This window comes from Canis lupus, chromosome 20 (assembly GCF_003254725.2).
Source record: "Canis lupus dingo isolate Sandy chromosome 20, ASM325472v2, whole genome shotgun sequence".
Taxonomy (NCBI): domain Eukaryota; kingdom Metazoa; phylum Chordata; class Mammalia; order Carnivora; family Canidae; genus Canis; species Canis lupus.
In genome coordinates, this window is record NC_064262.1 from 58,244,244 (window position 1) to 58,261,278 (window position 17,035).

Genomic DNA, 17,035 nt, shown 5'->3' on the forward strand with positions numbered 1-17,035 from the left:
ATGGCCGGCGCCAGGCCCCACTTCCCCACCCAACCCCCAGACGCCCTCTCCTGCTGCGTCCTCCACGCTGCGCAGGGAGCCTGTCCACCTGGCGTGCACGCGGCGAGGACTCCGGGCTCAGCAGAGCCTCTGCAAGGGGACCCCTGTGTCCCAGAGGCGCCCCCAGGCCCTGCCGCTCGTGCCCCGCCCCCGTGCCCATGGAAGCCTCTGCCCGGCGGCCCCGAATCCATGCGCTCCGGTCACCAGGACTGTGGTTACTGTGACCCCGAATCGCCAGATCTAACCCCGCACCCCCCGGCCCATCGGAACATGAGCACCACGGCGTGGGGGCCTTTGTCCCCGTCACGCTCTCCCCTCCGGCTCCTGCCAGAAGCTGTATACAGCAGGCACTCGGTAAATGCAGCAAAGGCAGCAGCAAGCAGAGGGCTTCCGGGGCACAGGCCCACCCTGGGTCCTGACAGCCCCGAGGTCCGTGCCAGGGCGGCTTGACGTGGGACAGACCCGGTTCGGGTGGAGAGCCAGCGCCTGCCCCCCCAGGGCCGCCTGGGCACTGCGGGAAGCTCCCCGCACCTGCGCCGTGGGCAGAGGGTGGGTAAACCGAGGCACAGGGCCGGCAGGTGGCCCCAGGCGGGCCCCTTGAGCCGCTCCTCCCCTCACCTCCCTGCTTCCTGGCCCCGGGTGCAGGGAGGACCACGGACAGCCCCGCGGCAGCAGTCACCCCACTTCCCCGACTTCCCCGAAGCCGCGGTGCAGAACTGGGCGTTGCCGTGGGGCCTGGCCGACCTCCGGCCACAGGCCACAGCCAGTTTCCCCCTTCCTGGCCGTTGGGGGGGGCCTGTCCTGCTGAGCTGTGGAGGGAGCCGCCCGCCTGCCACCGCCATGGGGCCCGGGGCAGGGGCCCTGGGCCGCCTGCTGCTCACCGTGCCTCTGGCCCTCGCGCTGTCCACGGGGCCCCCGGGTGAGACCCCCGACCTGTGCGGCCGCTCGGCCCTCTGGGTCACTCTCTGCCCCTCTCGTCGTGGGGACTGGGGACGGGGCCAGGCTCCAGGGGTCCAGACCCTTCTCCCGCACTCGGGGACCCCCTCTGGGCCCCTGGCTCCAGCCGCTCTCTGCCCGCGCCCCCCGCCCCCGCCCCCACCCCAAGGGCTCCAGCCGACCCCTCCCAGTGCCTTTTTCCTGCCCGATCCTGATGCGCTCCTGCCCGCCTGCAGGCTCCTGGGGCGCCCGGATCATCGGGGGCCACGAGGTGACGCCCCACTCCCGGCCCTACATGGTGTCTGTGAAGTTTGGCGGCCAGCACCAGTGTGGGGGCTTCCTGCTGCGGGCCCGCTGGGTGGTCTCGGCCGCCCACTGCTTCAGCGACAGGTGGGTGCACCCGGGGCCGCGCCGCCGCTGCCTCCTCTGCCGGGGCGGTTGGGGGGGCAAGACAAGCGCGCGGGCAGCGACGAGGGCCCACGTCCACCCTGAGGATGCCGCAGAGTAGCTGCGGGCGAGAGCAGGGGACGCGTTGGCGGCCACCTTGTCCCTGAGGCGTGAGGCAGGACCAACCTACGCATCACGTCGTGCCCAGAACCTCCGTTAACGTGAACATCGGGCCATAGGCCGCAGGCGGAGATGGAGGCCCGGGCTCGCTCTCAAGCCCCTCCCCTTGCAGGGACCCCCGCATGGGCCTGGTGGTGCTGGGGGCTCACGTCCTGCGCACCTGGGAGCCGACGCAGCAGGTGTTCGGCATCTCGGCCGTCATCAGGCACCCGGACTACCAGCCGGCCACCCACGCCAATGACATCTGTCTGCTGCAGGTGAGCCGGGGGCGGGCGTGTGTTTTAGGAACAGCTGCAGGGACCCTGCGAGCTCCCAAGTCAGGTCAGCTCTGACCTCTGCCCTCCGTGCCCCCCACGCTCTCCCCGCAGCCCCGCAGGCTCGCACCCCCGCCCCCCTCCAGGGCAGCTCCCCGCAGACACCGCCCGTCCCTCCGTCCACCTGTCCAATGTCCAGCACCACTGACGACTGCGTGCTGCCTCCTCCGGGAGGACAGGGACTGCCACCCCCGCGCACATGCAGACCCAGGGTTCAGAACACGGGAGCTCCGGGCCCCGCAGAGGCCTCTGCGGGGCCCCCGGGCAGGAAGCAGCTCCCCCCGTAAGCCGGGCGTCCTCCTGCCCACACAGGGTGCATCCCTCCTGGTGGAGGCCGCCTCCACACTCCCGCTCAGGCCCGGGCCCCCTGGGACCTCCGTTTTGAGGAGAAAACACCTCAGACCTGCTCTCCAAATGCGGAGAAAACAGGGAATGGAACCCCAACGTGGTGGGAACAGGCCCCTGCGCACGGGGCGGCGAGGGTGTCGCGTTCTCTCTGCGAAATGAAAAGGGGGCAGCAAGTGCCCAGGCCGGCCTGCAGATTCTGCTGGAAAACCGGGAAGCTCTGGCCCTCCCATCCGCTGATGCAGCCGGGGAAACCGAGGCCGGGGGGAGCCTGAGAACCAACACCAGGGCCCGAGTTGCACATCCCATGAGCACTGATGGAGCGCCCGCTGTGTGCTGGGCACTGGGGGCACAGACACGAACAAACAGCCCTGGAGGGTGCCCTTAGAGCCGCCCGTCCCTGCTGGGTCGACGGGCCCTGACGGGGGCACACTAGAGCCCAGAGGAGGCTCCTGTTGCGCCGCGGGAGGAGTCTAGGAGGGCTCCCCGGGGGAGGTGACATCTAAGCCGAGACCTCAGGGCTGGATGGGAAAGGGGTTCCAGCGGGAGGGCGGGGGCACCGGGGAATGACGGTAAATTCACTCTGGCCGTGAGCCCGGATGCATTGACCCAGGACAGTGGGGAGCCCCGGAGGGCTCACAGGCAAGGGCGAGGCTGAGCGGGCAGGGAACACAAGGCCAAGAGAGGCCCGGGTGTCGTGATGGGTAAACCGAGGCAGGAAGCCCGGGGGCGGCTGGGGGCAAGCCCTGAACCGGCGCTCTCCCTGCAGCTGAACGGCTCTGCCACCCTGGGTCCGGCCGTGGGGCTGCTGCCGCTGCCTCGCAGGGACGCCAGGCCCCTCAAGGTGGGGGCGCGGTGCCGGGTGGCCGGCTGGGGCTCCGTATCCGACTTCGAGGACCTGCCGCCAGGGCTGATGGAGGCTGAGGTCCGCGTGCTGGGCCTGGACGCCTGCAACGGCTCCTGGAGGGGCCAGCTCAGCCCGGCCATGCTCTGCACGCGCAGCGGGGACCGCCGGCGCCGCGGCTTCTGCTCGGTAAGACGCCGCCTCGGCCCGGCCTGCGGGGCTACGAGGAGACCGCGGCCAGGGAGGGCCGGGGCCGGGCCGGGGCCTGGGAACGCAGCCCAGCTCCCCCGTGACCAGGTGAGGCCCCCTCGGCGCACACAGCCCCGCAGACGTGTGCATGCACACTGGAAGCGCTGAGTGGGGGCCGTAACAGGTCCCAGGACGTGGAAAAGCCCGAGACCAGAGCCGTCTCGGTTCAACTTCCAGAACAACCCGGAAGGCCCTGGGCTCACAAGCAAGGGCAAGGAGGGCAGACCGGAGGGTGGGAGCCACAGGCTCGCGGCCCCTGAAGGGTTTTGCGGCGGGGAGGGTCCTGGCCATACGGGCACCTTCCGGGAACGAGGCCCAGACGTGCGGCCGTGACCTTGCCTTCCCCCCCCCGACCCCCAGGCAGACTCCGGGGGGCCCCTGGTGTGCAGGAACCGGGCCCACGGCCTCGTGTCCTTCTCCGGACTCTGGTGCGGCGACCCCAGGACCCCCGATGTGTACACGCAGGTGTCTGCCTTCGTGAGCTGGATATGGGATGTGGTTCGAGGGCCCAGCGGCCCCCCTCCCCAGGCCCCGGGGTCCCTGCGGGAGCTCCCTGACCCACAGCGGGCCTGGCTACAGAAGTGAGATGGCCAAGGAGCCCCGGGGAGGCCCGGCGTGTACGGGGCGGGGGCTGCGGTAGGAGAGGGCTCGGCTTCCAAACACAAAGGGTCAAAACGACTAAATAAAACATTAACTGAATAACCAGACACGACGGTTCACCTCCGGGGTCCGTCCACGGCCCTTTGAGCTGCTCTTTCCACTCAGCGTGGCCGAGGGTCTGCTTGGCCGCTGCCTCCCTGCATGACCAGGAGCCACTTGCTCAGGTTCGTCATCTGGCCCGTTGGCTTCAGGCCCCAGGCCCCCTCACCTCCGTCCCGACACTGACCCTTCTGGGCCTACCCACCCCGACCCCCAGCCTGCGGTCAGGGCCCCCTGGGCACGCCACTCCTCCAGCCTCCAGCTCATCACAACCACGTACAGATGGGGAGGCCAAGGCGGGACGGGGTCTCAGGGTGGCCTGGCTCCACGCGAAGTCCCTTCTCGACCCCAAAAAGTGCTTGGAACAAACTGCCCGGCAAGCAGCAAGTGGGGGGGGGGTGAGTGCCAGCTGCTGATCGTTGCCTTATTATTACTAATTGTATCATTTCTGTTATCACACCCTCAACCCTCCGGGCCAGTCCTCCGTGTCTGCAGCCTAAACTGGGGGAAGCCCTGGAGGGGCCCTAAGCTATCCCAACTCCCTCTTCCATCTCCTGCCCTAGAAAGGCTTCCTCTCCCAACCCCCACCCCGCTCCACACATCACCTTCCTCAGCCGTCTCCCCGGCTGCTGCCCGCTGCCCAGAGGTGGACACCGAGGCCCAGAGCCGGAGGGGGTCTCCCTCCGCTCACCGCAGCCCCCCAGGAGGGGAGCAGAGTCCCAGAGAGAGAGAGGCAAACCCAGGCTCGGACACTCCAGAGTGGAGTCTTTATTTCTTTGGTGAGGCAGGACCCCAGGGTGGGGAGGGGGCCTTGTCGGGGGCTCCGGGGAGCCCATTAATTACTCAAGGGCACTTTTCGGGGAGTCACAGGTAAGGCACTTCTGAGGGGCGAGGATAAGATGAGCACCACTGGCCCCTGCGCGGCTCACCCGGACTCGGGCAGCCGGGCTCCTGCCCGTGGGGCCCCCACGCGTGGCCTGGGCCTTCGGTGTGCGTGCAGACATGGGGAGGTGACACCTGCCAACACCCCACACGAGGCCCAGGGCCATCACCCGCCTGGCGTCAAGCCTCCTGAGCTGGCAGGTGGGTGAGGAGGGTCCAGGCGGGGGCTGAGCTTAGGGGCTCGGCCATGGCGAGTCTTGTGGGACTGAGGGTTCTGGTCTGGACCTCACCTGTGGACGGGCAGCAAGCAGGAGGGCTGGCGCCTGGACACGCGGCTCCAGGAGGCAGGGGGGCGGTGGGCGCATACACCCTGCACGAGCCAGGGGGTGGGCAGGGGCTGGTGGCCCCGCAGGGTCCCGCCCTAACTGCTTGGGGCACCACTGGACATAATGCCCTGCTCCGGGCTGATGCTGGCTGGACGCCGTGTCAGGGGACACGGAGAGTGTCCCTCCCCTCAACCGGCCCCAAGAACACGCTGGGCGCACCTGGGACACTGAGGCCACGGGGAAGTCCTTGTCGACCGGGGCCTGGGTGGGTTCTGAGGCTCATACACGGGGCTGCGGACCCCTCCTCGCCCCATCTGTGGCCTAGAGGGCTGCAGGGCTGCTTCAGCCACTGCTGGCCGGGGGACCCCCACCCTCTCTGCGGTGATGATAACTAAGTTACCCCCCAGGGCAGATGCAGGGGGTCCTCCTGGGCAGCACCCCACCCCCAGCCACACCCGCAGGCCTCCTTCCCCCAATCCTTCCAGGATATTGTCTGGGGGCTCCCGGACCCCCCCTGGCTGGTCCCGGTCCAGGCTCTGGGGAGCGTCTGTGGGACATAAATTAGACTCGGCTGCGGCAATAAATAAAACGGGGAGGCCTTGAACGCCAGGCCCAAGCCGGCCCCACAGGCTCACACGAAGTTCTCCTCCTCCTCCGACTCTGCATCCTCTGCATCCGACGGCTCAGGGGCGCCTGCAGAGTGGAAGGGAGCAGAGGAGAAATGGGGGCGCGCGGAGGGGCGGGACGCCGGACCCCGCTGCTCCCCGCTCCGCGCCGCACCTGCACAGCTGCCCGGGTGGCGCACTCCGATGGAGCGGCCCAGGAAGCAGGTGGCCTGGCGGAGGTGGCACGAGGACATGTAGGTGACGTTGTTGTTGCCGCAGAGCTCCTGGCCGGGGCTGGAGGGCGCGGGACAGGGCGCCGCGCGACACACCACGCAGTGGGCGCTGCCGGTCTGGTCCACCACGCACGACTGCGGCCGCGGGCACAGGACGTGGGTGCACGACTCTGCGAGCGGGGCGCGGGAGCCGGTCAGGGGCCGGCGCAGGCCCCGCCCTCGCAGGCCCCGCCCCCGCAGGCCCCGCCCCTTAGGTTCGCCCCGCGGGTTTTCCCTTAGGCCCCGCCCCCGGCCCTCAGGCCCCGCCCCTCAGGCCCCGCCCCGCGGTCCCCCCCCGCAGGCCCCGACTCCCGCCCCCCGCCCCTCAGGTCCCCCCCCGCGGGTTCTCCCTTAGGCCCCGCCCCCGGCCCTCAGGCCCCGCCCCCAGGCCCCGCCCCGCGGTCCCCCCCGCAGGCCCCGCCTCCCGCCCCTCAGGTCCCCCCCGCGGGTTCTCCCTTAGGCCCCGCCCCCAGCCCTCAGGCCCCGCCCCCGTAGGCTCCACCCCGCGGGGGTCCCCCCCGCAGGCCCCGCCCCGCAGGTAGCCACGCCCCTTCCGCGCCGCGCCCGCCCCGGGTCACGCACCCCTGCCTCCCGCCCCACGTGAGCCCCGGCCCTGCCTCCCCGCAGCCCCACCCCGCTCTTCCTCGCCCCGACCCCGCCGCGCGGTCTCCGCCCCCCGCCCCACGTACTGCGGCAGCGGCCCGGGTACATGACGCGCAGGTCCGGGTGGCCGCGGCAGCGCGCGGCGCGCAGCTCGCACTCGTCGCGGTAGGTGGCGCCGTCCGAGCCGCAGACCTGCAGGCGCGCCGGGAGCCCCGCGCAGTCGGGCGCGCACTCGCAGCGCGGGCGGCCCCCCTGCATGCGGCACGCCTTGCCGGGGCCGCACTCCACGCCCTCGCACGAATCTGCGGACACAGGGCGCGCGTCGGGGCGGGTCCGCGGAGCCCGCGGCGCCCCCGGGTCGGGCGCACGGTTCCCGCGGGGGCGGGGGCGGGGGCGGGGTCTCCGCCTGGAATCCGGGGGCGCGGGGACGAGCTCCAGCGTCCGGTCCCGCTCGCCGGCGTCTGTTCCCGGATTGACGCCCGGTTATGGGGAGGCGGCGGGGAGGGGAGGGGGCTGCACCAGCGGTCCCTGCGCGGGCCCGGGGTCGGGGTCACCAACCCGCCCAACCCCAGGACGCGCTTGGCGCTCACTTCCTGGGGAGGGGGCTCCCCCCTGCCTACTTTCTCGGGCAGGTTAACAGGTCTGGGCAGGGCAAGCCTCCCCGTGGGGTCTCCGCCGCCCCCCCCACCCCGGGCCCCCGGACCCACTAATGGGCCGCCCATCTCACAGCCCCCCCCAGGTGATGCCACGGTCAGCATTTTACCAAAAGGAGAAACCGAGGCCCCGTCACAGCTGTGAGCGGAGGATGAAAACTCCAGGCCCCAGATGGACGCCCCCCTCCCTTCTGTTGCTGTGGACCTGGAGGCCCGACCCAGCTCTTGAGTTCAGCCTCAGTTTCCCTGTGTGTAAAGTGAGGCTGACTGGGGGAGCACGAGCGTAATGCGCCTGTGCGGATGCCCCCAGGTCACCCCTGCCAGGGCATGTGGGCTGCACCTGGGCACCTCCCACGCTGCTGCCCACACACATCTGGAAACGCTCCCCCTGGGTGGCTTCACAGGCGGAGCGGAAGTGGGAGAACTGAGTTGCCTTTCCCAAGGCCAGATGGGGGGTGACCTGGACCTCGTCTTGCCCGGCCCAGGCATTCTGTGAAGTCTGTCCTCCCAGAACCCCGGGGGTGGGGGGGCGGGTGGGGGGTGGAGGGAGCCAGGGCACACAGCAGTGAGTCCAAGACCACCCAGCCAGGCCGATCAGGGATTAATCACATCCCAGTGGCCAGCTGGGCCCTCAGCTGCAGCCTCCTCCCTGCCCCGGCCCCACCCACCAGGGCCGGATCCCATACTTTCTCCAGCTGGCACCCAGCACCCTAATGCCCACCTCCTTCAAGCCATGCCCTCACACCACCTCTGGGCCCCTGCAGCTTCGGCCGTGACCTGAGGGGCCTGGGAGGGTCCCTGTCCCCTTCTCCAGGGCAGAGAATACGTCTTGGCTTATTACTTCGTTCACTCTGCCCTCAAAGAGCTCCTAATCTGAAGGAGGCAGCTGAGAGCAGGGTCCAGAGGCACATGCTCGCTAAACATGCGTGTGTGGTCCCCCCACGGGTCCCTGAAATCTGTGGAGTTGTGGGCACAGTAAGTGTTCGGGAACGCTGACTGTGGGGTCACAAGCCCAAGCGGCCAGTTGGGAACCCCCCCCTCCAGGAGGTAGGTGTGAGTCGCGTGTCCTCCTCCCAGGTGGGGCGCAGGTGGGAAGTCACCCAGGCAGAGCCCTCGGCGTGAGCAGGGGCCTGGAGGCTGGAAACCAGGCCGGGGGGTCCTCAGCATCTTCCTGACTCCTCAGCTGAGGGAGGCTGAGGCCCGGGCTCCTGCAGTCCCCAGCCCCTCTCTGACCCCGGATGCGCTGCACAGACGCTCCTCCCGGCAGCCTCGACCTCCTCTGCCTACCCCCGAGGGGGGAGAGCCTTCTCACTTGTCCCACGGGGCCCCCGGCCTGCTGCTGACGCCCACGGGCTCACCTTTGCAGGGGAGGCAGTGGACGAGGCCCAGGAAGCCCAGAAGGCTGATCTTGTTCCCCGGGTGAGTGAAGTTGGACCAGGCGGTGTCGATGTTGCTGGAGGCGCAACACTCCGCTTGGCTCACGTCAGTCTTGAGCACCAGGCTGCAGGTGGCCTCTCGGCCCTGCTGGAGCCAGCACACGCCACCTGTGGACGCGGAGGACAGTTACTAGGCACTAGAGGTGCCCCCGTGTGGCACTCCCGGCTCCCAGGCCCTGACCTTCCACCCCACTCCCCGCCCTTGGGGTGTATACAGTTGGTGCTCCGTCATGACAGCAGGGATGATGTGCTCCCGAGATCTGCGCGGGTGACCTGCGCGGGTGCTCGCGTCCCAGGTCAGCCCAGGTCCTGGCGACCCTTCTGGGATTCCGCCTCTCTGAGCCACAACCCCCACTCGTGGTGGGAAGCGCTCCCCACCTTCCTGCTTCCAGGCCCCCAGGCCCAGGCCTGGCATCCTGCCCGACCAGTCAAACACCCAGAGCTGGACGTGTCAGGGTCAGCGGGCCCCGGGGCGCCTCTCCGCCTCTGCCCTCTGTCTAGACAGCGCCCGAGGGCACGCAGAGCCCCCCTCGCCTGGCAGCCCCCCCTTGCCTGGCCCGCCTCTTACTCACTCCAACTTGGGAACATTCCCCTTGCATGAGCTCACCATCTCCCTGGGGACACGGCCTTCGGGGAGGGGGCTCGGCTCTCCCCCTCGAGCGGGGCTGGGGTGGGGCTGCGGGTGGGGCGGGGAGGCAGATGGCCCTCGGTTCCTTCACCCTTACACGGGGGCCGGAGTGGCCGTGGCCCCCCTGCCAGAGGGCTCCCTGGTTCCCGGCACCAGCTCGGAACTCAGCACCTTGGCACTCCTCTTACACACCGAGAAACTGAGGCGGGAGGGAGTGGGGGACAGATGCGTCGCCTGGCGTCTCCCGACAAGTGGGAGGCGTGGGATTCCCACAGCCCCGGTGCCTCAGCAAACCGGGGGAGGATCTGAGACCTCGGGTGGGGGTCCCGGGTCCAGCCACTCCGCCCTGCCTGTCTGCGGCTTGAGGGCTTCAGGGCTCACGTGCTGCAAGCCCGAATCCTGACTTTGCCACTCACAAGCTGTGTGACCCTGTGCCTCGGTTTCCCCATCTGTTAAATGGGCGTGATGAGAGCGCACACCCGTCGCTGGGCTGGGCCGTTCCGCGCTTTCAAGGGGGAGGAGGTAGACAGTCAGCGCTCAATGCATGCAGCGGCGTTGTGCCTCCTACTCCGGACAGTTGTGAAAGAGCCACATCTGCCTGCTGACCCGCGGGTGACCCTCCTCGGGCTGGGGGAGGGGAGCCCCGGCCGCCCGCCGCGCCCCCGCGCCCCCGCGCCCCCGACAGCGCCGCGCGCGCATTCCGGGCAGCCCACGTGGGTGGCCCACCCCGCCCGCCCCTTCCGGCCGCCCCACTCACCGGGCGCGGGGTCCCCCGAGCCCACGGAGCCCACGAAGCCCACGGCCCAAGCCAGGGCCCCCCAGGGCAGCGGCCACAGCGGGCCCGGCGCCCCGGGACGCATGGCGGACGCAGAGACGGCGGCGGCCCCGGCGGGACGCGCGGGCGGCGGGCAGGGCGCGGCGGCACCGACTTCCCAGCGCGGCGGCGGGCGCTCCCTATAAAGTCCCGCTGGCCGCGGGCGGGGCGGGGCCGGGCCGGGGCGGGGCGCGGGGCGGGTGGCGCCCGGTGTGTGCAGGCGCGGCCCGGGCGCCCCGAGGGCAGCTGCGGCGGGGCCTGGGCCGCGGGGAGGCTCCCCGGGACCCGGACGCCCACACCCCCGGGGGCGGGGACCGCGGTGACCCCCCCCACCCGCCCCGGACGCCCGGGCTTTGCGCCTGCAGGACGGTGACGTCGGGCACCCGCGCCCCCGGGAGACCCGCGTCCCGGAGGCCACAGCGGGGCCCTGTGCACGTGCTGCCCTCGGGGGTCCAGGGAGCCACCAGGGGCTGGCGCAGGCTGGCAGTACCCGGCAGCCGCAGAAACCACACACACAGGTGGACAAAGGAACGTGTCACTTCAAGGAACGGCTGATGCTTTCCGGAAAATAAAAAATATTGGGAGCAACGAGGTATGGCGGGGCGACGATGGTCCCAGGTCACCCCCCTCCGTATTCCCCGTATTCCTCCCCCTGCCCCCCACAGGTGTGGAAGCCAGAGCTCCTCGCGGCCACAGACCCCACAGACCTAATGCAGGAGAGCCGCCCCCAGAAGATGCCAAGCGCCCTCCTCCGTCTCAGCCGCTCGGCCTGACCCCCACGTCCCCGTGGCCAGGGGCCAGGTTCCTGCCTGGTGGCCCCGGGGGAGGACGCCCAGCTGTCTTGGCCTGTCCTTGGTCTCTGACCGTGGAGGGGATCCTCACTGCCTGGGGACTGAGGCAGGGATGGGACCCAAGTTCTCAGCGAGGGTGTGCAAGAGCTGGACGTTGTGACCTTGGCCGAGACCTGACCCTGCCGCGGCCCCGCCGCCCCAGCCTGGGCTCTGCAAACCAAAGGGTTATTGTCAGCCGGGCGTGGGTTCGAAACTGAGGATGGTTGCCAGCAGCCTCTGCCCCCAGCCTGGCACGTCACACCCCCCCTCCCCCCAGAGGCCATGTGCTGGGCGACCTAGAGCAAGGCACTGGCCCTCTCTGGGGAGCCCTCTTTCCATGCCCCCCTCTCCACCCTGGACTGGCCTCAGCCTCACCCCCTGCAGCCTACTTCCCACCTTGCTCCTCCCCAGCTCAGACATTCACCATGACTCCCCAGGGCCCCAGGCTTCACTCCTCCAGACCCCCCAGAAAGCAGTCCCTCATGGGGACCAATCAGCGTCCTGATGGAGGATGCCATACCCAGGGCAGAGGGGGGAGGTCGAGGCCGACTTCTCAGGGAAGGAGCTCGGACATTCACCGTGACATTTAAATGTCACATTGGACCGAGCAATGGTGGGGCAGGGGGTGTGGGAACAGAAGCAGTAGGATGTTTGGGCCGCAGGTAAGAGAGAGCCCACCTGGAAGGTTTGGATGGGCAGGTGGCCCCGGACGACGCAGGTGGAATCAGAGGAGCGCCGCGCAGAGAGCGTTTCCCTCCGCGACCCGGGAGATGTCCGTGACCCGCCGTCGCCGGGTGTGAAGGTAGAGGAAGGGGCCTCGAGCCAGAGAATGTGAGTAACCTCCAGAGGCTGGAAAAGCTTAAGTCAGAGAAAGACAAATGCCATAGGGCGTCACTCGTCTGTGGAATTTAAGAAACAAAACAGACGGACATAGGGGAAGGGAAAAAAGAGAGAGGGATGCAAACCATAAAAGACTTTTTTTAAGAAGGCTCCGTGCCCAACGTGGGGCTTGAACTCCAACCCGAGACCAGGAGTCGCGTGCTCTTCTGACTGAGCCCGCCGGCGCCCCAACGGACTCTTAACTCGGGGAGTAGTTGGTGGAGGGAGGTGGTGGGTGACGGGCATGACGGAGGGCACTTGCTGGGGCGCCGGGGGGGGGTCAGCGGGTGAAGCAGCTGACTTGGGCTCAGGTCATGAACCCAAGGACCTGGGATCCAGTCCCGGGTTGGGCTCCGCAGGGAGGGGGCTTGGGATCCTCTCTCTGCTTTTCCCCCCAACGCGTACACTTATTTTCTCTCTCTCAAATAAAGAAATAAAATCTTCCAAAAAATTTTTTTAAATAGAAGCTGGAAAAGCAAGGAATAGACCCCCCTCCCCGACCCCCGAGACACCAAAAGGAAGGCAACTGCACCGATACATTTAGTTCAGAGACCCATGTTGGACTTCTGATCTCTAGGACTAGAGAAGAACAATCTGTTGTTTTTTTGTATTAAAGATTTTATTGAAAAAAAAAAGATGTTATTTATTTATTCACGAGAGAGGCAGAGACACAGGGAGAAGCAGGCTCCTCGCAGGGAGCCCGATGTGGGACTCGATCCCGGGACTCCGGGATCACGCCCTGGGCTGAAGGTGGCGCTAAGCCGCTGAGCCCCCCCCCCCCCCCCCCCGGGCATCCCCAATTTGTGTTGTTTTAAGCCACTGAGTTTGGGGCAATCTGTCACAAGAGTGCTAGGCAGACCCTGCAAGTTGGGTTTGGTGCCACAGTGACGCGGGCCCCGTGGGCTGGACGCAAACAAGGGAGTGAACACAAGCGTGAAGGTGGGCGGCAGTACGAGGCCCTGGGAGCAGGAAGCTTGGGGGGCCTCCAAGGAGGTGACCCTGAGGCCTGGAGAGAGAGGGAGCCCGCCGGTGGAAGCCCGCTGCAGGATGTGCCACCTGGGCGAGGCCACGCGCGACCTCTCCCTGCCCCGTTTTCTCATCCACAAAATGGGCAGAGGTCCCAGTACTGCAGATCCCAGCCAGGATGCCAGGGCCGGCGCCCGATGCGCGGCAGGGCACGCGTACAGCGAGTCTTACTCACCAGCAGATAGGCGTCTGGCCCGGGGAGGTGCATCACGAGTCTTCCTTGCCCCTCGCCACGATGCCGTGAGACGGGCACCCATTTTACGGAGGGTGAGGAAGGAAGTGACTTTCCGGCAGCCACAAAGCCCCACAGTGTTGGGACTGGCATCAGCACCAGAGAGGCAGGATTCCAGCCCCCGTGGGCTGAGCGGCGGGGTGGGCCCTCCCGTTCTGGGTTGGACAGTGAGGGCCAGCCCCCGGATTGTGGCTGGCATCCCCCTCCTTCCGGTCGCCGCACCAGATTTTCCTTTGGGAAATCACCTCCCGTGCTCCCAGCCCAAATGATCCCAGGAGCGGGCACCAGCCCAGGCTCAACCAATTAGGATCATCTGGCGAACAGCAGACCCTGAGGGTTTTTTTCTGGGAAAGAGACTCCCTTCCTGCCAGAGCTGGAGGGATGTGAGCCTAGAGCTGCCGGTGGCTCGTACCCATGGCCGGGGAGAAGCCAGTCCAGCAGGCCTTGGAGCCGAGAGCGGCGGCAGAAACTCCCTGTACGGTGATTGGAAGTCCTGGATCCTGCTGTGCCTGAACTCCTCCACCCCATAAGATGAAGTCCATTTAAGCTGAGTTTGTTGCTTGCACTGTACAAAGCCAGCTTTCAGTAAGCCTGTGGCCATTTTACTCAAGTGGAGCCTTTAGGACCTGCAGGGGCTCTGGGAGTGACACGGCCTGAGGTGCCAACCTGTGCCTCCAGGATACAACCCCAGGGCGCTCAGGATCACCCCCCCCCCCCCGCCACGCTCCTCCAGCGGGAAGCCTCCACACCAGCCCACTGCCTGCAGCGCTTGCACTGGGTCCCGAAGCCTTCGGGGCTCTGGGTCCTCGAACCGGGCACGTGACGCCGAACCCAGGGCCGCCACCGAAGACTCCAGATCACAGCTGGGCGTTGCCCTCCCCTCTCACACCAGCCCCGGCTCCCAGCGGCCCCAGACACAGTCCAGGCCCTGAAGCCTGGCTTCTAGGCCCTTCCTGCTCAATCCGAGCCCCTTCCCGCCGCCGCCACTGCTCCACCCCCAGGGGTCCCCGCCCACCCCCTTCCCTGCAAAGGGAGCTGATTTCGTGCAGAAAGCAGGTAGCATTACTTGCACCCCCAGCCCAGAGGCGAATGCTGATAGGCCAAGCCGGATGACGGAATGTCGGCCCCGCCTCTTGCTAGCCATTGGCTTAGTCACAGCCATGTGACCCAGCTCTGGCCAATGGTGGGGGGGGAGAGCCTGCCGGGGCGGGGCCGGGGCGGGGCCTGGGCGGGGCTGGCCGAGTGTGCGCGTGACCCGGGAGCCGGAGGTATGCGGCAGTGGTTTGCTGCTGTAACAACCAAATGCAAAAAAAAAAAAAAAAAAAAAAAAAAAAACAAGTGCAAGTGCACCGCTCGGGGTGCGGAGACGCCAAGCCCGGGGTGTCGGGTCCACGCAGCAAGGTCCGCAGGCTCCGGGCTCCGGGCTCCGCGCACCACGCCCGCCCCCCACCCACCGCCGGGCCGCGCTCGCCCGGACTCCGCGTGCGCTCCGGGGACCCGACTGTGATGGGGCGAGGAGGTCGCGCCCTCCCCGAGCCGGTGCGGCCAGGTCCCCGCCAGCGGTGTCCCGGGAGTGTCCCGGGTGCGGGAGCCGAGCCGCGCCGCGGCGCCGAGCACGTGGTAGAGGCCCACGGGGTGGAGGGCCGTGGTTTGGGTAAACCAGTAGCCCGCCTCTGCGGAGGCCCCTGGGTGCGGAGGCATGGAATGAAGACGCACAAATAAAAAACATCAACAAATGTTAATAAAAAGGGAAAAAAAGACATAACTCAAAATATACAAATAAAAGGTTAAAAAAATGAAAGAAGGGATCCCAAGGTGGCGCAGCGGTTTGGCACCTGCCTTTGGCCCAGGGCGCGATCCCGGAGACCCGGGATCGAATCCCACGTCGGGCTCCCGGTGCATGGAGCCTGCTTCTCCCTCTGCCTGTGTCTCTGCCTCTCTCTCTCACTGTGTGCCTATCATAAATAAATAAAAAAATTAAAACAAATTAAAAAAAATTTTTTTTTTTAATTTTAAAAAATGAAAGAAAAAGTGCACAAGTGCACAAGCAGACAGTTGCTCCATAGGAATGTTGCCCGGTGAAGACCTGGGCCCCGACGGGCCACCTAAGGCTACGGGCTCGCTGACATAAGTGCAGTTCCCGCCATAATTTCTATGTGACTGTCCTACCTGCCACATGGGCCACTCACCTGGAAAAGCAAGTGAGCTTTGAATGTGGTCACACGCCCCAAATTGAGATCGAAGCACATGGCAAAGCCACAGAAAAAGGCTGAACCCAGCGGAGGCTGAGGAGAGGAAGGACCCCTGCCCCTCTAGGCGCTTGACCTCCTGAGACCCCCCACGTCAAGGATGAAGCCACCGCGGTGTCCCTGGATGACAGGAGGGGAAACCTAGCAAGAGCAAGAGTCACCTGCCCCGGGGGAACTCAGACGGGTGCAGACTGTCAGGACAACTTCCCCTCTGCCCACGAGGCTCCTGACTCAGCGCGGTGGCAGCGGAAGGAAAGGATGCTCTCGGCTGGGGACACGGAGGCCTGGTGACCAGAGAGAGTTGGGAAACCAGGGTCGCGGCCGCCGGAGGCGGGGGGAGCCCCGTGCTGCAGATGGGAGCTGGCTGGCCTTGTCCTGTAGGGTCAAGAGGCAAGGACACGCGTTGTGGGAAGTCTGGGGGGGAGGCATGGCCCTGCGGGGGGCGGGGCGGGGGATCTCTAGGGCTCAGGCGCCCCCCTGCCTCCATAATCCACTGCCAAAGCCTTTCCAGGGAGATACCGGGAGTCCTGGCCCTGCTGCACCACCTTGTTTGCACCCTCCGTCTCCCCGGCTCTAAAACGGGGTCCCGGTCGTGGCGCTTGCAGGAAGATTAAACTTCAGGCCTGGCACACACTGAGCTCGTGGTCTTATGACACGCAAAACCCTGGCTCCGTGTTCCCCTGCGTTCCCGGGTCCCGGCCTGGAGCCGTCACCCAGCAGGGACCCGCTGATTATTCATGTGCCCGGGAACCCGCGGGCACCGGCTCTGTGCTGAGCACTGCCCTCTGCGATGCTGCCGACAGCCCGGAGCCGGGGGCGGCTGCAGAAGGAAAGAGGGTGCTGGGCCGTGGGGTGCTGTATGGGCTGGGACTCCCTCACAAAGGGTTAGACAAGCAGGGAGAGAGAAGGGACGGTGGGGAGGGCCCGAGCGGACCAGGGCCCCGGGGTGGGAGGCGGCTTGGCCCACCCAAGGGAGCCAGTGATGATGAGCTCGGGGCGGCAGCAGGGCCCGCTGAGGACGGAGGAGGTGCCGTGGGTGCCCGTGCGTGCGCCAAGCTTCATCCAGTCCCGGAACCCCGGGCGGAGGTTCTGCAATGTGTACGGAGAACTTATTTTTATTTTATTTCATTTTTAGATTTTATTTTTTTTATTTATTCATGAGAGACACAGAGACAGAGGCGGAGATACAGGCAGAGGGAGAAGCAGGCTCCCTGCGGGGACCCTGTGTCCAGAGAAGCGAAGTGACCTACCCAGGGTCTCACAGGCAGCGGGGCCGGCTGCTTCTGGGGCCGCTGGGGCGACACCTCATGAACTTGTGCAGGCTGGATGGGTGGAAGCGTTTGTGGTGTCAACGAGCTAGGGGCTGGGCGTGGAAGGCACAGGTTTCCTGGATTCCCAGAGGCGGGACCAGGGTGCTCTCCAGGGGTCAGAGCAGGAATGGCTTGGAGTCACCTGTGAACCTCGACGGGGACAAGACTGGCTGGCACCCGAGTCCCTGGCCCCCCGACATCCAACAGCCTTTGCACACAGGCTCCAGGGTTAATTCCTTGACACTCCGCTTGCACTGCCCGCTTCTGCGGGCAGCCCAGCGCCAGCCTACTCCCGTC

The 17,035-nt window shown here is 67.2% G+C and overlaps 2 protein-coding genes and 1 long non-coding RNA gene across 4 annotated transcripts; 2 read left to right on the top strand and 1 right to left on the bottom strand.

Annotated features, from left to right (window-relative positions):
* On the top strand, window positions 1–4,001 carry PRSS57 (serine protease 57). The gene is made up of 6 exons (XM_035703288.2): window positions 1–393; window positions 685–958; window positions 1,212–1,365; window positions 1,655–1,799; window positions 2,971–3,234; window positions 3,655–4,001. The coding sequence occupies exons 1-6, from the start codon at window positions 1–3 to the stop codon at window positions 3,877–3,879; spliced, it is 1,455 nt and encodes a 484-aa protein (XP_035559181.2). The 3' UTR covers window positions 3,880–4,001.
* A 732-nt stretch (window positions 4,002–4,733) lies between these two features.
* Window positions 4,734–10,288, bottom strand: FSTL3 (follistatin like 3). 2 transcript variants are annotated; one of them, XM_025456635.3, is made up of 5 exons: window positions 10,156–10,288; window positions 8,693–8,878; window positions 6,768–6,983; window positions 5,982–6,209; window positions 4,734–5,894 (listed from the first exon to the last, which is right to left on the bottom strand). In XM_025456635.3, the coding sequence occupies exons 1-5, from the start codon at window positions 10,256–10,258 to the stop codon at window positions 5,833–5,835; spliced, it is 795 nt and encodes a 264-aa protein (XP_025312420.1). In that variant the 5' UTR covers window positions 10,259–10,288; the 3' UTR covers window positions 4,734–5,832. The 2 variants fall into 2 exon arrangements, with proteins under 2 accessions (XP_025312420.1, XP_025312421.1); XM_025456636.3 differs by lacking the exon at window positions 10,156–10,288 and adding an exon at window positions 9,149–9,284.
* A 245-nt stretch (window positions 10,289–10,533) lies between these two features.
* On the top strand, window positions 10,534–12,550 carry LOC112666154 (uncharacterized). Its single transcript, XR_003140762.3, has 3 exons — window positions 10,534–10,804; window positions 10,878–11,873; window positions 12,386–12,550. It is a non-coding gene; the product is annotated as an uncharacterized LOC112666154 (long non-coding RNA).
* Window positions 12,551–17,035: the final 4,485 nt, after the last annotated feature.